General features: G+C 39.5%; 1 protein-coding gene and 1 long non-coding RNA gene across 2 annotated transcripts; one reads left to right on the top strand and one right to left on the bottom strand.

Moving 5' to 3' along the window:
- Window positions 1-705: 705 nt before the first annotated feature.
- On the bottom strand, window positions 706-11,989 carry zranb2 (zinc finger, RAN-binding domain containing 2). The gene is made up of 10 exons (XM_006635056.3): window positions 11,882-11,989; window positions 10,194-10,246; window positions 7,283-7,391; window positions 5,948-6,030; window positions 5,433-5,509; window positions 4,299-4,454; window positions 3,809-3,975; window positions 3,039-3,125; window positions 2,320-2,484; window positions 706-2,017 (listed from the first exon to the last, which is right to left on the bottom strand). Exons 1-10 carry the CDS (start codon window positions 11,947-11,949, stop codon window positions 1,951-1,953), a joined length of 1,032 nt encoding a protein of 343 aa, XP_006635119.2. The 5' UTR covers window positions 11,950-11,989; the 3' UTR covers window positions 706-1,950.
- LOC107078505 (uncharacterized) lies at window positions 1,961-2,812 on the top strand. Its single transcript, XR_001479441.2, has 2 exons — window positions 1,961-2,048; window positions 2,366-2,812. It is a non-coding gene; the product is annotated as an uncharacterized lncRNA (long non-coding RNA).
- Window positions 11,990-26,762: the final 14,773 nt, after the last annotated feature.

Genomic DNA, 26,762 nt, shown 5'->3' with positions numbered 1-26,762 from the left:
TGTTGCCGTCTTGAATAAGGCAGAAGGTGGCATTAGTATGTTATTAACCGCAAACACCTTAACTACGGTAATGGGCTGATCCAGTGTTAAGTTTTTTTTAAAACTTATTTCCACTAGATGTCAGCTCTCTACTGATCAGTAAATATTAAAAGGCCGCTTAGCCTGCATGATTTTAAAGTGAATACTATAAAATAATCACCCTAGCTGTTCTTTGATACTAACACAAATGTTTGTGTTTACCTTGTATGTGTGTGGTATTCACAAACTTCCAAAGTCTTTCCACAGGCATTTCTAATCAACATTAATACATAAACTCATTTTGCTAAAACCTCATCCTAGAAAAAAAAGTCACGATTATTGGGTAAAAACTTGCCTAGTTCTGTATGGTATCAAAATGTAATCATTACCAAATGGGGAAGAGTGATGCCACTACCTACTGTAGGTCCTGAAGCCATGTTATGGCATGTCTAACTGGGCCTTATCACATCACCCACTGCCTGTGGTTTGCGAAACTGAAGCAACACAGTAGCTCCTTTTCATTTTTGCTCCAAAGGCCTCTTGTGAGAGTGGCCTCAGATGCAATGTCTGCACTTTTCACTCAATAAACCAAAGTTAAGAAAGAAACCCACAGATTCTGTTTAAAACGTCACGGAGGCATAGCAGTGCCTCAGTGCCACATAACTTAAAGGCAAGAAAAGCACAAAGCACGATTGCTGACAGATTTTATTTACATTTTGCTTACAATTCCACTTTAATTCGATGAACTGAAAAACTAAGTTAATTCATATTCTATTACTGCTGTCATTCAAAAAAAAAAGACATCTGCAATTTAGCATTACCCAAACACAAAATACAGTGACTGCAGTTACAAAATATAGGGGTAAACCAACCAAATTAAATGGCCTCACGTTACAGAAAGCCTTCTGGCCCACTAAATTAGACCTTGGTGGAAATCAAAGAACAAAAAAGTACCAAGTTAAAATAGAGACTGCACTTACTCAATATTAGCTGTACTACATTTTATTTGGAATTACATTTAATATTCACAGTCCTATTACTTATTTCCAGGGAAAAAGAAGAAAATACTCTGAGCAGTATTAAAAATGCAACAAAACCTCTGGGACCCATACCATTTGTCACATTTTTAATGTGTCTCAGAATCATAAACATACCAGGTTTATTAAATACTAATAAGAGTGTGAGTTGCTTTATTTTATTTGATGGCTCCAGAAATTCAAAAGTGGGATTCACAGTTCATTTGCTTGAATGCCAAAATTTCAAAGTAAATAAAAAATACTTACCTTTAAGAACTCATACAATATGAAGACTAAAGTTCCAGAAAATGGATTCCCAGGTTAAAATTCCACAGAATTTAAATTTAATGATGACCAAAGGTGGAATAATTTACTAATTGGTCACTAAGAGTACCAAAAGACCACAGAAATTTAGATGCAATAGCCCTGGTGTTTTGTGACATGTGACTTTGAAATTGCAGTACTCTGGCTACTAACGATTTAAAAGATTGAATGTTAAATTTCTTATTGGTACTATTAAACATATAGGCAGAATGCATGCCACTTTAATTTAGGCCACAGAGAAAACCAAAATATTAACAGAAGTACTGTTTAGCTTTATTTCCCTATGCTTTTAGTAACACAAAAATATGGAGCTATGAGAAGATAGCAAAGCAAAACAGGATCCTTAAAAAAGAAGTGTGTGGGATATGGCTTAAAACATTACTGAGTAGACGGATAACAGCATAACAAGCAGTTTTTTCTAAGAAAGCCTGGACAAACATGCCACTTATGTAGTCAAAAAAAGAATATTCAGCACATACTGCCAGGTAAGACAGTTTAGCTATAAACAGAATCAATAGTTCACCTGTATCTTTAAAACACACCATGCACTTTTGCCTTAAATCTACCAGTTTTAAAAATGGTTGATTTGAACTTATTTCTTTTTTGAACTTGATGACTGGGAGCCAGAGTGTGAGGATCCAGAGGATGATCCGCGCCGTCTGAAAAGACAAAAGGAAACCGTGGAAACCTGTGAGTGCTGAGAAGGTTCAGATCTAGCTCTGCTGATTACAAACATTTCAAAGCATACTTCCTTTGTTCTAATTTCTTATATCCATTTAAAAAATGATGCTGTAAAATGAAAGATTTTTTAAAACCCTTTTTAGTGGTGTTTGAAAGAACAAACGAACATTGGCCAATGCCTTTTGGGATGTTTAATCTTTCCGTTTTGACCTGTTTGCACAATATGACATTTCTATCGTGCGGAAAACATACACCTATTTTATTCTACAGAAACCCAAACCTTTCTGACGAACGAGATCTTGAACGTCTTTTTTTTCTCTCGCCAGATGAGGATGATCTGGAACGGCTTCGTTTCTTGCCTCTCTCAGGGGAGGATGAGGATGGAGAACTCGAGCGAGATCTCTTCCTTGGAGATGAAGACCCCTTGCGAGACCTGGAGCTGGATCTTGGGAGGTTAAGGGAATAAATCAGATTTATTCAGATTAGTATGAAAGAAAATAGTTTGTTATCTCTTTCCAGTGCTCAGTCAAAACAGCTTTACAACAACATCAGGAAGGAAATAAAAAAAACAGTATTTTCTGTGCAAAATGCATATATCCCTTGATGCATTTCTTTCACAGCTAGCATGTAAAATGAATGTTTTCCTAACTTGTAAAGTCTGAAGCAAAAACCACTGGTTGCTGTGAAAAGTTACTTGAGGTTGATTTAAAAAAAAATTGTGGTAGACAGAGGTCCAAACTTCCAGGAATAAATCTGGCAGTATGAGCTTCGAATCATCTTGAGTGAACCATGAGTCTGTCATTGGAATTAGAGATGTTCCTTCACTAGCTTCTGGTCAGAATGTCACAATGGAGACTGAAGGTGATTTTCTTCTGCTTTCGCTTCGCTGGTGCCAGTCTATGTACACATTCCACAAAGGTTTAAGACGGCAATAGTTCTCCGCCGCTTTTGCCTCATCACATACACTCTCGCTAGAGGAGAGCATGTCACCTAATTCACCTGGATTTCGACCTGCGTGATCGCGCACGATCTCTGGAACTTGAGCGAGTCCTTGATCTGGAGCTGGAGGAGCTTCGTGATCGGGACCTGAAAAAAGGACAACATCTTTCCAATACTTAACACACTGCAGAAGTGAATTACACTGTGTAAGGCACAGAGAATACCAGATATCTGCAAATAAGAATAGACCAAGTCACTCAAATTCAAGTGTTATATCCTTTTGTAAATGGACATTAAATGGACATTATTCCAAAGCATTTTTAATAAATGGAAAATAAAAATAAAAATTTAAGATGATAAAACATTCATACAAAGAATGAAAATCCACACATTCAAAATTAATCTAGTTGCCGTTTGGCAAAAAGGCCGTAAAACGTGATATTCTGACCCAGCAGTTATAACACCACCCACTGCCTGGCCCATTAAAAGCAGAAAAATGAACCCCACAGGTGAACGTGAACTCAGACTCGCGTTTTTTTACCAATGTATCAGAAAACAAAATGACTAGAACACAGCAGACTGGAGTCGGAAAGTAAATTCGGTAAATTCAGTTTTACATTGTCAAAAACGGTGCCGACACAAATATCATTTCTAAACATACATACAAACACACAAATGACGTTGGGTGTACAGTTTTACGGCAGTTTCTCAGAGCACTGGTGTTCTCACTACTGCAGAAGAAATGCATTTAAAGAGGAATGTTATTTTAAAGAAAGTTGAACTGATACTGACATTTTGCCTGGAGTTACCCTTGACCTGTACCCGTTTACCTGGACCTGGACCGCGAGCTGGAGCGAGAGGAACGGGAGGAAGACCGCGAGGAGTCCGAGCGGCTGTTCTTCTTCGCCTCCTGCTTTGCGTCATCATCGCTGGCATCCAGGTCGTATTTGGAAAGGTCTGCATCTTCGTCATCATCCTCATCATCATCCTCATCATCCTGCACAGAGAGAAAACGCTGGATAAGACCAACATCTTCAAAGTGTCATCCAAACGCCTTTTTACCAATGAATGCTTCCACCCAGCATTTGAAACACTTCGATGATCTGGTGGCTTAAATCAAACGTCAGAAGTCTAAACTGTGCACAATCATTGTATCCTACCTCTTTTCCAAAATAGTTTAAGAATGTAGAGAAAACAAAACTAAAGATTTAATGATATTGGCATTCTATGTATTCTCTGCATACAATACAGAACAGAACTACGAGATGGTTCCAGAAGGAAAGTCTTGGAAAGTTTACAGCAAAATAATTATCTTCTTACATCAAGTTTGTATTTTGAAAGGTCACCCTCCTCGTCGTCTTCATCATCCTCATCTTCTTCATCATTCTCTTCCCCCGCTTGCTCCTTCTCCTTGTCTTTTAGAATAGATGTAGCCCCGACAGTCTTTCCACGGTATTTTTTCTTCTTACGGCCAAACTATTAGGTTAAAGCAAGAAGTTTAGTGTGGAACATGTAGTGTGGAACACGTAGCAGTACATGGACAGACAGCAGTCCACGGTGGCCCTCCTTCCGTGTGAAAAATCATTTAAAGAAAAAAATGAGCAGAGCTGGAGTTCACTATCTTACACAACGCTCACTGTGAGAATACGTTTGCTCAATTAGAGTAGTACATGGGGTTCCCGCTTAGCATAACCCCAATTTTACACCGCTGACTTTTTGCAACCATGGACATAAAAATTCTACCCTCCACCAACTTCACCCTAAAAACACAGAGGGTGAAAAAAAATGGCAACTATATAGTAAAACTGTTGCAAAAAAGATTTTATATTATATAAAAATCATCACTGATATATATTACTGTATTATTTTAAAACTTTGTGTATTTTAAATTTAAATTTTAAGAATAAGAATATTCGTCGTACTTCACATTCTCCAGGGAATATTTCCTTCCTCCCAGTCCCCATTAGCTACTATTTCCACTATTTCATATGGGAAATAAATGGGAACTTAATGTCCCCCTTTCAGGTTTCCATTAAGGACATAACTTCCTACCTGACCTCTAATAAAAATCAGATGCCTTTTACTTCAAATACACATGCTAATTCTGTCCAGGTTTTCTCTTTTTAAGTCCCCAAAGGAAGTTACTCTTTAGGAACAAATTGGTAAACACTTTCTGAAAACAAACATTACATTGAATTCTGTAGTGGACACCAATTTAAATTAAGATAAGACACAAAAAGTCACAATAAAGCTTTTTAACTTTGTAATGTCCCAAAAAACAAGCTAATTTTAATCGAATACACAACAGAAGAGTAGAAAACTTCAAGGAATTTTACTTTCTTTATTGGTAAATGCAGTCTCACTTTCTTAACCAAAATAAACCAAAAATAAACTAAAATCTAATCAGAAAAATATTGTGCATATAAACACGTAATATAAATTATAAATACATACCTCATCATATTCACCATCAGATTCTTCACGCTCAATATACTCTACATTCTCTCTCTCATTAAATCCTCCCCCATATCCTGTTTCACAAAAAAGAAAGGATGCATTTACAAATACAATTCTGGGAGCAATATAGGTCCTTGAAAAGAAGATACTAAGGAAAACGAAAAAAAAAATGATTTGCTTTTGCAATGACAGTATATAAATCATACTGATTCCACACCAATAATGTTCATGGTGTTTATATAAATACAAGCTGAAATCAATGTAAAACATTTTATAAATGCTACCTCGCATTAATGAAGCGAAAAGGGCAATCAGCTAAGAAGTTATAACAACACATAACTTTTACATTTAAGTTAATGCCTTTATAGCTCCTGTTTTATACAAAATGTATCATAAGAAGTAAAAACTACTAGAATAAACATCATGTTTATTGTGAGGATGGGGTCAGCCAGGGCTTTCCTTGAAATAAAAAAGGACACTGCTATAAACTCTCACTGAAAAGAGATCCTTACCTGTTCTTTCCTCCAGCTTAGCATATTTGGGAGTGTTACACATATTACATTCTGACCTTCGGGCCCAATTCACATTACCGCAACTGGGAAAATAGAGCAGAAGGGTGACAGTGAAACATAAGCATTTGTTTCTCTTATACAGTGCTGACAAAAACATGGTTGTTATGCCAAAATAAAGCATCTTCATCAACCTTCTGATTGTTAGAAGCATTACAATCTTCATTTATTTCCAACGATTCTTGAATCACTGTTGGTCATATGACTGAGTGCAAAGTATTATATCTAAAACATACTGGTAGCCCAAAAGGTGCTTCTTTATGTAAGAATGTTATTGAAAATGTATATTGTAATGTACTAAAAACACTTAACATCTCTTAAGCTTAGGCTAAACAGGAACATGCTATATATATATAATAAATAGGCCTGTCAATAAAATCCATAAGACTTAATTATAAATGATAAGCATAAATACTACTGTTATGCAACCTGTCCTCTTTGCCTAACTGGGAACAACTGACTTGAATCTGAATAGTGATGATTCAAACAGACTGAACAAGTGAGGAGCACTAATAAAAAGCAATAATGTACAGTTATAATTCTTATTGGCAGCTTAATTACCCACATGCCATTTTCTGTTTGCCATAGACTAATGGATTGAATCTGGCATGATAACGAGATAAAGCTCTTGTTTGAATATGAATCAAAAGATTTAAAACCAATCTTTGATTTTCAAGTAGAGTAAGTACAGGTAAGTGTGTGCAAAGAAACTTTCATACAATAAATAACTGATCTGCAAATAATGTCCAGATAACTGAAGTTCACTGGGATGTCTCCATTATCAGTGAGCAAGAAGGAGATGAATATTGAATAATGGTGGGGAGAAGCAATGTTAACATTGCACAATTCTGCTGTATTGAGTTCACACGCTCACATTGCCTGATTAATGGGAGGCTTATATTCCTTCTATATTAAAAAAAAAGTTCATGCAACCAACACCAATATATACAAGTATACTTTACATTGGTCTGTCAGATATTATTATGGATGTAGGTAAACTGGCTAATACAATCAAAATGGTTTATTTTTATAAACGTACAATGTTTGTAGCAGGGAATACTACAGTATCCACACTTACTCTATGTCGAATCCATGTCAATCATAGATTATGTGTACATACAAACAGTGGTCAATAAATTTAGAAATTACATACCTGATGAAAATTTTAAATTACACACCTGATGAATCATTATAGTGTGCCAAATAATTTCAATAATAATTATTGCCTTGGCAATCACAGATCAAGAAAAGAAATGCTTCCAGTAGAGAAACACCTACGTTTTACACTGCCAGTCGTTAGCGCTGAAGAGACCACGACTCTTTTCAGCAAGCGTCTTCCCTATTTCTGTGCCTCCTGCCTTCATCATTTTGGCTTCTGTTGTTTTTTCTGGTAAAAACAATATAAAAAGATAAGAACAGACATGAACCCCGCAAAAATGTACTCCATTACATCTAAAAAAACCCAAATTGAAACAATTTACTAATCTACTGCAAACATTACATGTTAATTCATGATATCACTTCATCTTTTCTCGAACTATGGCCACGTACCAGAAAACCCCCAAAAGCACTAGATAGCCTCATCACAGTCACTCACAAGCACAGTTCAACAACAGACAATAAAACAATTTTGTCACAGTTTCACATTTTGGTGATCATTACTGCAGTTCATTCCTGCCTTATTGGTCTCATTATGTGATAAATTAAACCTTCCAACGTGTTTTTGCAACAACATTTGCAGGTTTTGCACAAGAACAAAGGGGAACTGGAAGAGCTGGAAGGTCTGCACAGTCCCTAAACTCTCCCAGTGCCCAATACATCTCTTTAAAAAGATCAAGAATTTATGTTTGGTCCTGAAGTCTTATAGCTTCCAGTAAATAACTGACTACTCTGTTAGAGCACTACAAGAAAGTGACTCTGGCGTGCAATAGTCACACAAACCGCGCAGTCAAGTAATTGCTACACCAACTCTTTAAAAAGATTTGTCAATAACAGATTAATTGTGAAGCAAGACTTGACACTTTTCACTTTTATTTCAGCACCCTGATTGCAGCAACAGACAAAGTAGTGATACCGTCTTGCACATTTTCTGAAAAAACAGAAACATAGACCCTGTCTGTTAATTTTAAAAAAGCTAAATTTAAAACTATAGGTCATCCGCCCAATATGTGTGGTGACAGGGATAGAGCAAATCGCACATAATAAAAAGGGCTTTTAATCTGCTGCATTTTTATGGTGGTTGAAAGCCATTTCACCACTATGTATGAAATTCTGTGCTACACTTATAATTTAAAAAAACACAAAACTTAAGGAAATAGTATCAATGCATGCAGAAAAACGGCATACAGGTTAAATAAAAGTGTCAATACATCAAGCAGTGCAACTGTACCAAAAACACTACACACACTGCAAAAGAAGATCAAGCTCACTGAGCAATTAACAATTTGGCAAGCATCACTTCCTTTAAGTGATATTTGTCAGTTTTAAACAGTTTTCCCAGAGCTGAGAATGAGAGTGATAATCCTTTGAATTTATCCCTGATGACATCACTGCATACCACTGGTTAAAATATTAAATTGCCCACACAAGGTTTCCCACACAGAGCCAAGAAATTGTTACTAAAACTACTTTTACAGGATACACTCCCCTTTTCAAATTAGGAAAGTGCATTCCTTCTGATGTGTGCTTATGCCTTGAGAAGTAGTGGGGAACTGTATTTTGTAACAGATATTTACATTTTGCAGAGGATTTATGGGAACTTAATAGCACAAGAAAGACATGAGTCAAAGATCATAGTAAGGGTATGCATTCTTGATTTTGACAAGTAACCAAATGTGTCCTTCAAAATCCATTCACTCAACATGATATACTGCATCAATATTTACAAAGTAAAAACTACAGGAATCAATTACAACATATACTATTTGGTCATTAAACCAGCGGACAAAGGAGGCGCTGTTGTGGTGTGGCTAAAAGACCTGTATATTAATGAAGCCTCCAGGCAACTAACCGACACTTCTGCTTACCGTCCTCTCAAACAGGATCCTACCACTGACTACCACCATCTCCACCATCTCCCTTCTTATCAGCAGCAAGGAACTCACCCAGAAGGCGAAGCGGCTCATCGTTGAACAACCCAGGTTTACCTCCTCCCCAAAATCCATAAACCCGACACCCCTGGATTCCCCATCGTCTCAGCACACAACTGTCTGACTACTCACATCTCGGCCTTTCTCGACAGCCTGATGAGGCCGCTGGTTTAAAGGCTCCCTTCATATATCAAGGACACTCCAACTTTTTAACAATTTCCAGTTTCAGGCATTTTTACAATGGAGATCACATCTCTCTACAACGTCATTCCCCACAATGATGGTCTTACTGGCTGGACAAACGCACCGTGCTCGATTCACCCACCATGATCTCTGATCACACTGATCTCTCCATCTACTTTCTCAAAGAAGGTTTCTTAACTCCCAAACCAGAAAGACATCAGAAACAAAAATACTGTCCTGAAATGTGGTTCACACCTTCCCCCTTCTCTCAGTGACAGACTTGCTTTCCTGTAATCTTCTCTATTCACATGCAGGTTTCAACTTCACCCCTCTCTTCACCTCTCTCCACTTCGTACCACCTGAGTGGCCTCTCTGTCTCTCCCCTCTCCCAGCTTTTGTTCTCCTGTGCTATTTATTTAATCTTTGCTGGCTGTTTTTCTCACATCAGAAGAAGGCTCCACAGCCGAAACGTTGTGTTGTCTTTCTTCTCTTTTCACCATGGAATAAACCCGTTACTTGTACTATTTGGTATGTTTTTATATTTTTTTTATTCAACGGCTCAGCAATGAAAATAACCACAATGTAATAACTGTAGTTCCTGCTAAGAATATATGAAATAGACCTGAATTGTTGCATAGTGATTGACTTGTTGGCTATTTAACTTATTTTTTCATCGGTATAACAGGAAAGTACAGTTCAAGTCTTTTGTTACATCCGAAATTCATCTTTGCTTCACTAAAATCATCAGGATTTTTCCAGCACTTAAAACACTTTATAGATTGACAGCAATCATTAATAAGGTCACGCTGGCACTTGTTCATTTAATTTTTAAAATGTTATAGTGATATGCTTCAAGGATTCACACCTAGTTGGGACAATTAAGAGTTTCTAAGAAGAAAAAAGAAAAAAAAACTTACCTCTACCACATCTGTTACAGTTTGTTCTCCTAGCAAAGTTCACATTTCCACACCTTCAAACAACAAAAACAGTATTTTATAATTTCCTGACATTTGTACTGATGTCTAATCCTAGTTTCATTGGTGAATCCATTCAACAAATGCATCTTAATCCATCCATTAAAACTGGAACCACAAACCTTGACAGCTTCCACTTTCATTACACAAAAAATAACTTCTGCTGCAAGGCAAAGATGCACTAGGTAATCCTTTTCAAAAGCTTTGACATAATGTATAATTAATTACATATGAAGCAAGGATATAAGTTATGAAGCATTGTTTTCGCAAGTAAAAGATGGCAAATTTTATCTTGAATACTATGTTGTGACATAGGAAGTGTTGGGAAATTACAGTGGAATCAGCTCCATAATTCTGCTCAAGATGTACTGCTTGTTGCACTGTGCTGATTCAGCAAATATATATCTATATTTTTAGACAAACTGATTCCTCCTGGAGAGATCCTGGAGATTGCAAGTGGACTAACTAACTAAGCTCAGATATTATAGGGAGTACCATACTTATGCCAGCAAGATCAAGATGCAGGAAACGTCGCTGCTTCTTGCTCAGATGAATCGAAATCAAAAACATCATCACTAACAGATTGCAAGGGTGTACCAAATATATTTAAATATTATACTGAATATTTGCTTGACACTGAGTGCCAAAAGATTTTCAGACTTAATACAGTCTTTAACTCTGTTAAAGGAAAGGCCCGTGTTAAATTTCTTCCAGGTTTCTGTAATACAAACTTATTCATAATTGCTTTAAGAAAAGGTTTGGGACAACAGCACACACATGATACACATAAACCTGAATGGAGAAAACAAAGAAAATTACAACAAACCAACTCACCTAAAACCAGTAGCAATACTACAATATTCAATAAAAACAGATTGATAAAAGAGAGATTTAGTGGTTGGTGCACACAAGACGTCCCCACCACCCTTTGTGCTAGAGCCTGGTCTTCAGTACAGTAAAGCCCAAATCAGCAGAATGCACTATATTTAAAGCAAGAAGCACTTGAATTATTCTGGTGCCGGACTACTCCATGTCTGTCCGACGTTATGTGCATAATGAGTGATTATAATCAAAGACTTTGTTACCATCACATTTTTTTTAAATAACGATGAATCTAACGCCTTCCAATAATTTTACTGACGATAAATTTTAATCACTAAACACAGCGTTCAAATAATAATGATTTTCACATTTCAGCCCCGATTGTGATTACTATCGAGGCAACGGCGGATACTTATCATACTTTTTTTTATGATTGTGTTAAGATAAGAAAACCGTACAAGCAGTGTCCGCATAACCAAGACCACACGTTGGGTAGCAGCGGTATGTTATTATGCACAGATTAAGAAATAGGCGTGCACCTGCTACGGGCTGCAAAAATTGGTAATTAAGCAATGGTATGAGAATAATACCAAATGAGCATGTAGCATGAGGCAAAGTACTAACAGAATATTCATTTCACACAGTCGTGCGGGCCTACGGCCTGAGTCACGTAGTCAAGCCTGCGAAACCCTTTCCGGTTTTTTTCCCTCTGAATTAATAAAAACTTAAAACCACTCATGCTGAAAATAACGCACTTGTAACGCGTCTTTAAAAACATACATTTACATCAATTTTATTTAAACGCTCACTTTTTATCTGGGCAAATCCAGTCACCATCGCTCACGCGAAAGCTCTTTCCCGACATCTTGGGCTCCATTTAGCTGGCTTTTAAGGTCCGGATTGAACTGAATTATAAAACATGTACACGCAAATTAGTTGTGTGAAATTAGCTTCAGACACGACATGCAAAATTACATACGGATATATGTAAATACAGCAAATAATTTAAAGCTACTGAAAACATTTTCCGTGACTATTATATAAACCACAGGCACTTACGAAGACAGTTGAAGAGGGGGCTTAATGGGTAGCTTCTTAGATCAAGGTTTCGCGCCATCTATCGACATGGAGGTCAAAGGCTAGAGAGAAAGGACGTAATATTTTGTTGTTTTGACCTTATGTAGATCTCTCTCTAGGCAATGAATGATACGGTGATAGGGAGATTACTGGATTGGACATCTCCAGTATTTCAATTCAGCATCTGCTGCTAACTGTCACATTTCATCTTTGCGTTTTTGAGATTCACACAACATCTGTACACACGTTTACATCGCCTGGCCTTTTTTTTCGCCATTGCAAAAAAGAGTCATTGAAAAATAACCCACAGTACGTTACAATTTGATTTTTATGTTTTCAAAAAAACGTACAAAATTAAGATGAGTAATTACCCTTTCACAATAAATAGGTTCCTATTTAACTAAAAGTCTATAAGGTGGAACAGAAATTGATCAAAAGATGCTACAGTGGTGACAAGCTAACTTGGGTTTTAATCGGCATCATTGATCGTTGATGGTACTGATTACTGAAGATTTGTGGGTCTCTGTCTCCCTCTGCTGGCACTAATTTAACACAGCAGGGTTTACATTTTGTAATACTGTACGATGTTCTGTTTGTTCACCAGATAATAGAAACGGCGATCCTGAAAGAAGAATAAAATTAGAAGGATATAGAATGCAAAACTACCTGAGGGCACCTTACTGAGAGCTGCTAGTGTCATGGTTACTGTAGAAACTCTTGCATGCTCTATCAAGAAATATCCTTACACATAATGTTTGACATAAGTATCTAACGGGGTCAATAATTCCAGTGCTGTAGAACCACAGAGTTCTCTGATTTTTATTCCACTTTGGCTTTGCATGACTTCATTGGATCAATCAGCTGCCTAATTAGGAGTAGTGTATATGCTTTTTCTGATCGCTGACCAGTTATGGCTGTCTGCAAATGCAACTATAAGAGCTGCAGAATCCTGGTAATATTGATATTAACGAAACTGGAGTGGGATTAGTATGGAACACGTAACTGCTACAGCAGTGTTTATTTTTTTGAAAATCTTTTTTTGCTCACTTAAACATGATTCGAAATTTCTGTTAGATTGTGTGTGTTGGCAGTTAAAAAGTGAAGCAGGCGATGAGCCTTCTCGAGTTGCCCTATAGGAAGCTTAATACGAGTACCATTTTCACGTACTTAAAAGAGATGCTATATATACAGTCTATACTACATCTATTTCACGTTTATGGTTGTGTTTGTGAAGGGTGTTTTGGTATCATCAGTCCAGTACTTTTTCAATTCAGTTATAGCGAGAACATCACTGCCAGATCGGAATTGCTGTAAAACGCAATGGGTGGTCACCATTTGCTGCAAGCGGGTCAATGTGTCTAGTATGGAAGTATTTCACAGTGACAATTACAGTTCAGCTGATTGTAAACTGTGTTCTGCATACAAATGTACCATGGCAGTAAAACACTTAAAACGCATTTTATTCTATCCAATACCTCAAGGTCAGTCAACCTTGAGAAATAGCGAAATGAAGCATAAAAAAATTCCAAAGCAAAATATTTTCTCAGTTGTTTGTCGGATTGATAGCACAATTACCGGCTGCGTAGTTTTTATATTCCTTTTTGTAATGAAGGTAAATATTATACACATACATTCAGCTCCTCCTGTAATCTATCGGAAACCGCTATCAGAATTATTTTTCTTTTCAAGAAGCACTTGCATATTTGTGTTCACCTTTATGGCTCAATCGCTTTCTTCATTTTCAAAACTATCTGCATTATGTAAATACCGGTATTTTAGTTACGCGTGCTCCAAGAGAAATAAATGACCACGGGTCAAATTTCATACATGAATGACAAATATACAATTTCGTATGTGTAAGTACTTTCAAGTATCCCGATCTGCATTAACACGAAATTACGAGCCCTGCAATCACCTAGTCTCTTGCTTTTGTCAACTTGTCAACTGAGCCGGCTGCCTTTCTTTGCTACAGGCCATTCAGCACAAGAAGAGCGCTTTGGGCCTAAGGCAAGCAGCCCAGACTCCACGCTCAGGTAGGTCCCTCCTCACGACGCCGCGCTGGATGACGTCAAAAGGCGGTGGGAATCCGCAGCTGCTCGTGGCCCGCCACACGCCTGTTGGTTCGGAGATGCTCGACGGATCCCAGATTGCTAGGGTTTTATTCTGCGAGGACTTTTTTTTTTCAAAACCGCAGGCAGATCCCGGAGCCTCCGTAATTAATCTGCCATTCTAATCCATCTGATTTTTGAAAAGGATTAGCAAACTGATGATGAATATAGAGAGGGGAAGGCTGAAGACAGACAACTGGCGGCACAGGGAGAGCAGCATAGCCGCGGTAGTCCGTGTGGTCCAGGACTGACCCGCTGCGCTAGGAAAGTCCTCCTTCACCCTGCTGGCAAGAGTTGAGAGGCACCGACTCCTAGAGACATCCAGGGCAGGAGCCGCGACCTGTCCCGTTCTCCAGGGTAACACCGCGCCGCGTCCCAGCAGCGAGACAGAGCGTGCAAACCAGCTAGGCAAGTTGCTGTCTTTTCTTTCTCTTGCATGCACTGCTTGTTTCCAGTGTCCAGTACGACTGGGCGGCTGAGCCGACACTTAGAGCACCGGAGTTATGTTTGCGCTGTCTGCTCTCTGGTTTTCTGCAACTTGCAGTTGTAAAGCCATGGCGATCTTATTAATTTTTTTAAAACATACGTTTTCAGTTTAAGCAGGGTCCGTGGAGTTTTTTTTAATTAAGTTATACTAGGGTGAAGGACAGCAGCAAAAGTAGCTAATATTGCCCAGTACGCCAATAAATGTTATATATGTAATTATTTTAATTGACGTACGTGTACTGTAAGTGAAGGGGGGAAAAAGGCTATGACTTATGATTTTGTTCTGTGTTTTATGAATCTTACTTTCTTAACCCATTCCCTGACTTTAGCTGTTACAATTGTGCTTTTTTGATTCGGAGTTTTTTATTATTTCATCTTCCTCTTTTTAGTGTTTACCAGATTTCACACAGATCGTGAAATCACTCCCCCTGCGGTCAAACTGCCCATCATTGACTGCACATCAAGCAGTGTGCCCCCCCAGGGCAAAAAATAAATAAATGCTGCTGTCAAAACTGAACATTTCTGGAGGATTTGAACGACTTGTCGAGACTCCAAAACCCCACTTTTGAAACGGCCACATCAACCGCACTCAGTGCATTGTTTCACCAACTGAGTTGAAATCAGGCAGGAATGCAGCTCAGTGGTAAATCTTCCATACAATAATCTGGATCTGCCTCACTGATAAAACACAGCCTTTTCTTCTTCTAAGGTTTTTCCTGCACTTGAAGCCAGTTTTGTTTAGTGCTGATAAGATGTGACATCCAGTAGTCCAGTGTAGCCCAGCGATTAAATGTTTTTTTCTCCTTGGCTCTTCTCAGACCTTGTACTGCCACTCTGGAACCTGCAAAAGAGAGAACATTTTGTCAGAGACTTGTTTGGAAGGAACTGTGCTGGGATAACTTCAGTCTCCTCTCCCCTTCCTCTCTGTTTCTGGGCACTTTTGACAAAAGAGATATTTAATGGAAGACAAACTGTCCGCAGGAGCAGCACTGCAGTGGCTCCTAACGTTTTTAATTATAATAATCAGCGTGCATGCTGATTGATTAAAACCAATTATAGGGCATTTTTCAGTTTGGCTGTGGGGGAGTGGTCGTGGGGGCAGACACCATCCAGTACTTAAACAACAAATTTGATTCAGTTTGTAATTAGATACAAGAGTACATGTGATTGCATAGATATTTAAAATTTAAGAGACAGTTAGCATTTCTGTTGTTGGTCTGGGCGGGAGCCTGGATCATACTTGCTTGCTATAGATCTTACCTAGTTTGAATCCTGGCTGGATTAATAATAATAATAATAATAATAATAATAATAATAATAATAATAATAATAATAATAATAATTCATTACACTTACGTAGCACTTTTCTGGACACTCCACTCACCCACCTGGATGATGCAATGGCAGCCATAGTGCACCAGTACTCTCACTGCATACCAACTATCAGTGAGGAGGAGAACAGAATGATAAAGCCAATTCACAGATGGGGATTATTAGGAGGCCACTACTGGTAAATGCCAATTGGAAAGGGGTAACACCCCTACTCTTTTCGAGAAACGAGCAATGACCACAAAGAGTCAGGACCTCGGTTTTAAGTCTCATCCGAAGGACAGCACCTTTTTACAGTATAGTGTCCCCTTCACTATACTGGAGCATTAGGATCCACACAGAGTACAGGGTGAGCGCCCCCTGCTGGCCCCTCTAATACCTCTTCCAGCAGCAACCTTAGTTTTTCCCAAGAGGTCTATACTGGTACTGTACTGACCAGGCTCACACCTGCCTAGCTTCAGTGGCTTGCCAGTTGTGAGTTGCAGGGTGATATGGCTGCAAGCATTTGATTAGGCCAGTAGAAGCCTTTAGAGAACAGAGAGCAACAAGAGAGCAGTGCCTTTAGAAACTAGTCACCTAATTATTTTGCAGCTCTTTACACGTGAGGATTCTCACTTCAAGTGAAGTGTAAGACCTGAGCAAAGAGCTAAGGAAGATTTTTCTTTGCAGTGTACCGAAACTTCCAGAAGAAACCTGGATTTCTCATGATCTATCAAGTGAAAAACATAATGCCTGTCCTTATTTCTACAAGAGGTTCAACTCTGTGATTAATGTACCTGAAAGTGTAAGGACGTGTTTAAGACACATTTGCAGTATTATTGAGTAAAGTGTGAGTTTTCCACTACTGGACAGCTACCCAGTTAAAATAGTTAATAGATGGGTTTAAAGTTGTCGTACTATTCACAGGCCAACAACCTAATATCAGTAAGTACAGCTAAAAGTCCAAGTCTAAGTTAAACTCCACAATCTCATGTTTGACTGAACACTTCTTTTCCATCCAGAATATTCCACAGTGTTTTTCTTTTAGAACTATTAGGAAGAAGATTTGAAGTTGATGCTATGTTGTTGCTCAGTGTTCCACAAGATCTAACACACAAAGGATCAGGGGTCTCCTCAGCACCAATTGGGATGAATCCAAATTGAATAGGAGGATTTCCTTTTTGCCCTGTTGTCTCATTGACAATGAGCACTGCTTTTCCTTGTGCCAATGTCTTCTATACCTGCATAGCCCCACCAGCTGTCAGTATCTACGATCTGTCCAAGTGCAAACTGTCACTTTGATGTGTCCTGGTCTCTACTCCGGGGACTGGCAAGCTCTTCTGTGGTCCTGTTAGTGGGAAACTCTAGGACTAGTATACTGTACAGATGTACAGAAGAACAGATGTCTGAGACAAATCTGCAACACTGTCACAGTATAGGCGCCATTAATAACTTGCAGTGCTGACCTTTGAGGTCACCATGGCAGCAGTGGAGTTACATATGTTTTGGACAGACTGGGTAGGATGGCAGCACACTGCACAGAGACTCTCAGAGGGCTGGCTCCACCACCCTCCTCTCTCCCCCGCCGTCTCAGGGACGATCATGTTGCTGCTGCCCAAGCTCTGCAATAAGATTGCAGACCTCAGTCTCTTGTGTTCTCAGATTACACTGCACAGGTGAATTACTGATTCCTGGATTAAGGGAGTCATTGCATAATGTTATGGCAGGTTCGGTCCCCCTGCTGTCATAGAATGGGGTATTAGGTAAGTACAGTAGTTAAGCAGCTGGCCTGTTGCTGCACAATCTCTTTGAAACCAGTGCATTGTGTCATAATTATCTTGCTTTAAGGATTATATGGGGCAAAGGGCTCATTGGAGCTGTGGAGATTTCGTGGTACAGACCCTGGCCCCTGTTGACTTTATAGACTACTGCCAACATTTTTATATTGACTTTGTCGACTATTGCCTACACGATGAAAAACAACAAAAAAAACATGACTGGAGCGCCGCTTGGAGCTGCAGATTTCTGATGGTCAGAGCTCTGAGTTCTGCTCTTAGCTAACAGTTGTCTGTCTCAGCTCAGACCTGCACTTTTTGACAGTGGGTGCTTTTCTTTTTGACAGAGCATCGTGTTGCCATTCAGACACAATCCTTTAGTACAATTTAAGGAAAAGACAGGGAAAATACATGGAGTAAAAAAAAACCCAACCCCATATTGGCCTGGATGTTTCCCCATGAATGGCATGAATGGTAACTTGATTTTAGGACTTCAGAAGACAAAGGTTTTCCTAATATCCCTGCCTGGAAGTTCACGGGTGTTCACAACCCGATCTGCTTTAGTTTAATAATCGCAAAGCCTGTCTTGTAGTGCTACTACTTTAACTGGTTAGACATAAAAAATATATATTTTTTTGCGATTGGCTATTTTTATTATTTGCAAATTGCATCTGTCATTTTGTCCCAACCCATCAGCAGAGCTGGATGGAATGATTAGTAACTGTTCCTGGTGATTCCTGGCAGGCACTGATCAAGGGGTAAACACTGAAAACTGAAACACAAGACTTTGAAATTAAAGAAATTGCTTAACCTAGCCGTATTTTCTGATTATTTCTGTTTCTGGAAAAGTTTTGAAATCCTGTATGTTTTTTTTAGAATGAAGTAATTCATAAACTCTTCTGCAATTAAATAATCCACCTCTTTCTTGTAAAGCCAGACTCACGGAGTTCTGTCATGCAGCATTACCTGTGATCTATAACATCACCACACCTGAATTATGTAGCACTAATACAGCTGTCCCAATAAGAAGATGAATAAAAGCATGGCTATAGCACGTCAGACAGATTTCAGAAATTATATTACTGATACGTGTGTATGGCTTACAGGGTGAAAGATCAGAGGGCTTAATGCTGTTAAGTACCACATGTATTCAGAGCAGGTGTATCAGACTAATGCTGCCTTACATAACAAATTTAATAAATCTGCAAATCTGTGGGCCCTGCATAGAACATTTCTGATGAGAAACCTGTCATCCAGTAAATGTTGAGAGCAATTACGGTGACAGCAGTTTAAGCCAGCGCGCACAAGGAACAGATTTCGCTTCCCGATATAACATTTCCTTGTGTATGCTGGATGGTTCTTATCAGATACTCTCATCTGAAAAAAAACTCCAAATATGTTATGTTTCAGCGCAATCAGGAGAGTGGATGGGCCTATCCAATAGCTGATCTCTTTAACGGGCAGCTGTATGGAGCATCGGTTAGGATTCTGGACTTGGATACAAATGTCAGGTGAAGCACTGCTGTTACAAGGTAACTGCACCTGATTTACCCCAGTGAAATACCCAGCTGTATAAATGAGTACAGGCTGGATGGCTCTGTATTCGTTCCATTTACTAATGATGGTCCTAACTGTGGAAGAGACTCTGGGCCCTCAACAGGGACTAAAGAGGAAATCCCTGTTCCTTGGGGCTCCTACGGAGGGCTGGATGACCGCAGTTTCAGAGCCGGGACAGGGAAAAGGCAGGGACAACAGCAAGCGGTAGGACTGGGAGGGACTCTCTCCTTGTAGAAATCCAGCCCCAGCTTCCCCTTGCTCCGATTGTCGAAGGACGATCACCCCCTTTTCAGAACTTTTGTATCATAGTAGAATTTGCATGATTTTTTAGAACGTGTACTTACTGTAAGATGTTTATTGTAAAATAGAGTGTATTTTGATAGGAAAATAAAACTGTGCAACTGGGAATTTTATGTTTTTTCACCCCTTTTTTAGAGTTTTAGAGTGATCTTACAAGGAAATTAGATGTAGCTGGGCTCAGTTTGAAGTGTCATCGCAAAGGGGGTGAATATTTGTCAAGTCAAGAGTGTTTTCTTTTAAATTACATGTAAAAATATTCCAAAACTTTCATTCCACTTTTGCATTATAATTAAAATATGATGTGGTTAGGTCAGTGACAAACCATCCCAAATAAACGCATTTCTATTTGAGTTTGCAACATAAGGAGTTGTGAAAACATTAAGAGGGTTGCATACTTTCTGAAGGCAGAATGCAGTGTATCGTGTTGAAGAAATTTACTTTCAGAAGCACAGTTACAAGTTACCTGGGTAAGGGATTGGCTGACTGGTGTTTTTATGGTTTGAAAATGGAGCTTGCTGTGTTCGAGTCTGGTGCACAAAGGCACAAGTTAAGTGCTGTGCATGGTACAAGGTGGTTAATCTGTAATGTATTGAATTGCAGGCTGGAGTTATTCAGTTAGCTCTCCTTTGCTTCATTCCGTTGGGAATGTCCCAGTTCTACCTCGGGTATTTCCTGTGGCTGTTGGAATTGCTTCAAGACAGGCCTCCAGTCCTTCTGGGAATAATAAGACGTGTAAAGGGCTGTAGCAACACAAAAGTAAGTTCTGAATTCTGAAAGGCCCTTTTTCTGATTATCTTTTTAAAATAGTGTTTGAAAAAAAAACAGGATTCTAATACATATAATTCAATTATCTGCATTAAAATAAAAAAAAATAAACAAAGGAAATTCCTGGGCAGCTGGGAAATGTTGTGGAGACTTCTGAACTTCCTCTATGCCGTGTTTTCAAGATTCCTTTCCTTTTTTTCCATATATTCAAGCATAGAGTTACAAAGCCCCTCCTTTCGGGGGGCTGTCCAACCAGCCTCTCCCCCAATGGGACTCGTTTTTGAGTTCGTCTTGGCATTTTTGGGCGACCTATCCCTTTCCGCTTGCTGTGCCTGTCGCCCAGGCAACCACGGGGGCTCACACATGTGTAGCACCTTTTACAGTCAGTGGCTTGTGGGAGATGTTTTTGGAAGCAAAGGGGAGGAAGGGGAGCAGATCGGGGGAGGGTTGGTCTGAAGCCCAGGTATGCGGGAGAGCCGAGCACAGGCGGTCTCACAGACACATCAGCGGTTACTCACAGCTGCAGCAGAATGGAGAGGGAGAGGGAGAGGGAGGCTGTCTGAGACTGCCCAATTCAAGGCACAAAGCAGAAAAAAAGTTCTTTGCAGCTCCTTTTTCTTATTTTGGCTGGTCCTGATGGGTTTCAAGAAACAGGAAGTGGTGGAAGGAGCAGTGGAGCTGCACAAGTGTTGGAATCTCTGTTAAGGTCACTTGTGGATGGAGAGGAGAGAGGAGACTCATCTCTGGCAGATGGGAGACAGAGGTAAGAGTGGGTGTTCCTTTCTCAGTACAAAGTTGTGAGTAAATTCAGCCCTACAGAAACATACCGGATCACAAAAGTTGCTTGTTGCTGCCCCAGTTACGTAAAAGGTATTGAACAGATGTGGTACCAGATGTTAAGCCTGGTTTGAGAAAAGTAGCGTCGAATTCTACTTCTGTATACTGTATATTTTAAAGCTCTTACTGTTTTTTTTTAAGTGTCACAAACTGTGGGGACACAGCACATGAGGAGTGTTTGAGTCCTGGAGCATCTGCTTTTGTTTTCTCCTTCTGCATGATTTTGTGAATTTATCGCCTAAGGCTCGTCGAGGTCCGGATGAACCAGAGCAAAGTCAGCACTATGAAGAGCACTTAGGTCTGAACTGAGAAATGCAAGTGCAGCCTTGGGCTCTTCATAGGAATCTTTCGCTGTCAGACTGCAAGGCTTTCCGGGCAGCGGAGTGCCAGCCTGCTTGCAGTGTTTCAGAAGGCCCGCGTGCCAGAGCTGTCCGCTCCCCCTCCACAGAGAGAGAGCCGCAGGCAGTAGAGAAACATTCAGATTTTTTCTTATTCTCCGATCCCAGCTTTACTAATTATCTAGGGTTCAATCACGCAGAGTTTTTTTTTCCAAGCGTCTTTGGAAAAGGCTCTGTTTTCTCACCCCTCTTGTTGGAAGGAGTGTCTGTGCGGCTGGAGCTCTCTGTGGATCAGGCACAAAAATTAAAACATGTTCAAGTGCCATGGGTGGTGCACGCTCTTTTCAATAAAGCTCTTAACGAGTCTTGCTCTGCGTTTATTACCGCGTAGATCAGCAAAGTCTTCCAGTGCCCGCGCCTGGATCTCGGCCTCTGGCACGACTCTGTGCTCATTGTTCGGTATGATGGGCTGTCGCTTTTCCATCCATACATTACCCACGTCCACTTCTTACTGAGAAGCTCACAGCAAGCAGGCGCATAACTGTACAGAGACAGGGCACAATGTGGGACTAGACAGAACAGCAGTTCATTGCAGGAAATGCACACAAATAAGGACATTTAGAGACGCCAGTTAACATGGCACCATTGCCCTCACAAACACTGGGAGATCATACAAAATGGGTTTTCCACTAATGTGAAAAGGGCTGTTTACAAAGAAATGATGTAATTATCTAAAATGCTGAGAAATCTTCTTGATCTTCTAAATGCTAGAGCTGTTTGTGGTACAAGGAGGAGAAAGAGGTCATTAACAGGTGTCTCCAGACCTGGTCCTGCAGAGTTATAAAGTCACCCTAGAGATTATCCCAGCCCTGAAATAAAGCTGCTATTGGCTGAAGATTAACATGACCTTTCAAGAGCCAAACTCTGAAGGCCAGAAGCTATCCATGAACAGGGCTGAAGATCCAAGGCAATATTCCTGCACTGGACTTTTCTCAGGTTCATTCACAGTAGAGCTTTTTGGGCATCTCTATTAATTCCTCTGAGACGTGGAATGATGGAGAGTGCTTCGAATTACCTTTCACTACTGCTCTGTTGCCCCTCCCTGCCAGCACAACATGTCCTCTCCTTCACATCCAGTATTTACTGCACATGCTTCATGTTTGTGTGCATCCAGTTTCCTTTTCTTCCCCAAGGAGCTCGCTGTGTCAGTGACTGAGATCTTGGTGGATTAATTTTCTGATTAAACAGCAAACAATTAGACCCTTCTGGAGCAGAGCAGTGAGAAATGACAGTGCACATACGTAAAGGATGACTTACGGAGAGCATCTTTGATCATCGAGAACCTAAACAGTTTTTCCTTTAGAAATCTTTCTCCACTGTGCAGATCCTGTTTCTAAGTAAGTTCAAATTTATTCTATTTGTAGTTCTCGTAGGTTTTTCGTTATTACTCATTGCTGTTTCCTTCCATTGGAATTAACTCTATTCTGGTGGAAAGAGGATGTCCTTTGCCTGCTTTGTTGGTATTTCAGCCTAATTTAAAAACTGTTTAATTTCGAGGTGACTGAAGGAGCCCAGGTTTGTAAAGAACTCAGAAATGCTTGTGGGCTTAACCTGGAACTGGTGCTGTTAAAATCAGTTTGAATAAAAGTTGATGGATAATAAACAGTCTATAATAATAGTTGATATAAAAAAGATATTCAGGACCCAAACTTAAGTATAGTTTAACTAAAAGGTCATTGGCAGAGTTCAGAAAACCTACATTTATTTTCACTCTGCTTCCATCTGTATTTTTTACTTGCTGTTTTTTCATGGTTTCCAACGGCTGACTTTTGTTTTGATTGCCCTCTCTACACTTTTACTCTGCTTTCGCTTTACGTTATTACACTGGATCCTGCTTTTACCATTGGTTCCCGCAGTAAACCTTTATAAGGGTTTGCATCACTCAGGGAGTAATGTTTTGCAGTTGTGCACCCTTCTCAACACAGCTAGAGAAAAATGAAAGGAAGCGCGGAACTTCATTTACACTAAGGGTTGTGGGAGTGTGGAACAAGCAGCCCAGCCATGTTCCCTGGCTTCTTTTAGACAGCTGGGTGAGATCCCAGTGGGCTAGATTGTTCGTAATCATGCTTATGTTCTCGAGCTTGTGGCTGATAGAGAAACACTGCACTACAGAAGAGCAAAACCACAGTGCAGACAGGTCCTCATTACTGCTGGCCGGCGGGAGAACTCATAGCATAAACATTCAGGCTCTTAGCAATAGTCAGCATAACCAGGCTGCTTTTAAAGTACTTGCTTTGAGTGTTGACGTTAGTTATTTCCTAAGTCTTTCCATGCCTTAAGGCCAAGCGGCATCTCTCAGTTAATATTCCAACTCTATATACAATATACAAGTCAAGATTAAACAGGGAGCAAAAGCACAGCAAGGCAGACGGGATAGAGACAAGACCACCCTTGAACAGCGGTTTGATCTATTTCAGCTTTTATGAGTGGCGTGTTCTCATACAATGTGTATAGAGGAAGCAAAGCCTTGTGCTGAATATTATTTTGCCTTTTCAGGTCCACTCAGAAACATTGTAGTGACCTTGAAATATCCAGCTCCCAGGTTTGCAGGCTTATGCAAACCTGGAACCCAGAAAACCTGAAATGAGTCAAACTGCTCTGCAATGGGAGTTTTATCTGCAAAACTGCCATGACACATCGGCATCTGAAACATCAATGATGAAGGTTAGAGCTTTTAAGAGGAAAAGAGGTGAAGAGGTTTAGGAGGAACAACAACATGCTCAGTGTGCCAGCATTGAGAAAACTGTTTTATTTTACAATTAAGTGACACATCAAAAAAGAGACAGATTGAAGTACATTAATTCAGATTATAATACTTTCTTAATGGCTTATTGAATTAGCAAAGCCTGAATGTACTGTCTTGTGTGTATGAAAACCTGTTGTTCTTGTTCAACAAGGAGTCCAAATGCTTCTGTTTCAGACAAAATATGAAGAAATAACCCCAATAAGCAAACTGCCCAATGTTAAGTCACTCTAAACCTATGATAGGAATGTACTGATTTAAAAAAGGGCCTTTTAAAGTCTTCATCTGAAAATGAAAAAGATAGGGCATGAGAGCTGAGAACGTGGGATAATTCCTTAACCAAAGAGTTGTGGGAGTATGGAACAACCAGCCTAGCCATCTTGTTTAAATTGATACCCTGGTGTATTTCAAGAAATGGGTGGATGCGATCTTTAGATTAACTAGTTCCTAACAGGGCAGACGAGTCAAATAGTCTCCTGTCATTTGTAACCTAAATTATGTTCTCAAGATGGTATTTGTTTAACAATATTTTATTTTGTTTTAAAAAAATTGACACTAGTATCTGCCATAAAATGAAAGAAACATATTCAATATTTTAAGGTAATCTGTTATCTCGTGTTTAAAGTGTAATAGAGCATATCTACAACATTAAATGAACATCAGGGAGTTTGTGCACATTTGAGTATGTTGGTTTTTAAAAACAATATTATAAAGTGAGTGTTACAATCTCAGAAGACCGTATTTTCTGAGAAGATACAGTCCAGGCTACATGTCTATGGAAGTTGACATCATGGTTTTGTGTCGTCATGGCTATATGTTGTTGCCAACGGAGTGAGAAATGCAGGTGGTGTAGCCGTGGCAACCAGCTTCCAGACCTGTGTCTTGTCAGTGCTGATTGCTGGTCTCTAGGTTACTGAAGTGATTGATAGATCATCCCCTGACACAATTTGCACATTATCCTCTCCCTGTTTACAGACAGAAATAATTCTTTACTTAAAAAGGAATCAATGATGAACTGTGCACAGATTTAGAGATGTTTTTAGGGGCTTTGGCAAAAACGGAGTAAGATCTGTGGAAACACTCATTACCTAAATGATCAAACAACTGATTAAAACCAACATCACAGTCACTGCATTGAAAGCCCTGATTTACATCTGGAAATTTACATCTGTTTATATTGAGCTTGTAAATGCCATACTTATATATTTATGAAAACGTTCCATGCACCAATTTAAATTCTCTTTTTATTCAGATTACAAGCTGAAATGGGGAAAAAAAATAATGAATCTCAACTCCTGGAAAACACACAACAGAAGTAACGTCTCTGTAATTAACTTTTTGGATTCTGCCGCTGGAAACCAGCACAGAGACGACAGATGGCCCTTCGTCATCTGCAAAATGTTTGAATTCTTTTGTATTAATTCTTCTAATACTTTTCTATCTGTGCGCTTTGCGTGTTTTGGAGATTGCCAAAGCTTTTCTTATGGGTGCTGTATTAGGCAGGATGTGAATTGCCCTTGCAGGCTCCTGGTCCTGTGAGGTTACAAGAATGTAATTCCTGTTGCTGGCATCAGCAGCCCTTTAATTTGACCTCCGCTCTGCTCTGATCACAGAGGCAGTAATTAGTCATGTGTAGCGTATTGTGGCGACTTGCTATTTAGAGACGTACAGTAAAAATGAAAGCCAAAATTATCCCTGCCCACAAAGAAAGACGGGATTTTAAGGCGAGAATTCAAATTGAAGAGTAACGGTGCTGGTATTTTTTCCAAGAACTGCTCTTCACCATATCAAAATTCTTATAATTTCCAGACATATCTTTTGTGTAGTTGAATGGCAGGCCAATAACATATGGAGATTGCTTATAATATTACAAAGCAAAACAAACGAATGCACAAGCTGTGCAGTGTATTTTACAAATTGGGCAGTACATTCAAATGTCTCTTTAGGAAAGACTGAACTGACAAGACTTTCATGTAGGTATGTCAGTGCAGAGAAACAGACTCCTGATGTTGATTTATTTTCTAGAAAAGCAAATGAAGTGCTTGCTGAGAAGCTAAGCAAGGACTAGTCAGTACTGGGATGGGAGAACTCCAGTGAAAATAAGGTTGCTGCTGTAAGTGGTGCTGGTGGATCAAGTGGTGCTCCTCTCTCTGGGCCAGAATTGCCAAAGGGAATTTCCATAGTAACCAGGACCACAGTGTGGCAGGAGGTGCTGTTCTTCAGATGAGATGTTCAACTGATAACTTGTCTACTTGCTTATGTAAGAGTAAGGGGGTTAGCTCCTGTGTCCTTACATTGGTCAAACTGGCTTCTGCTACAGGCCTCTGAAATATCAA

This window comes from Lepisosteus oculatus, chromosome 9, assembly GCF_040954835.1.
Source record: "Lepisosteus oculatus isolate fLepOcu1 chromosome 9, fLepOcu1.hap2, whole genome shotgun sequence".
Taxonomy (NCBI): Eukaryota; Metazoa; Chordata; class Actinopteri; order Semionotiformes; family Lepisosteidae; genus Lepisosteus; species Lepisosteus oculatus.
Note: the sequence above shows the minus strand (reverse complement) of the source record. Positions and strands in the feature narration are given on the sequence as shown.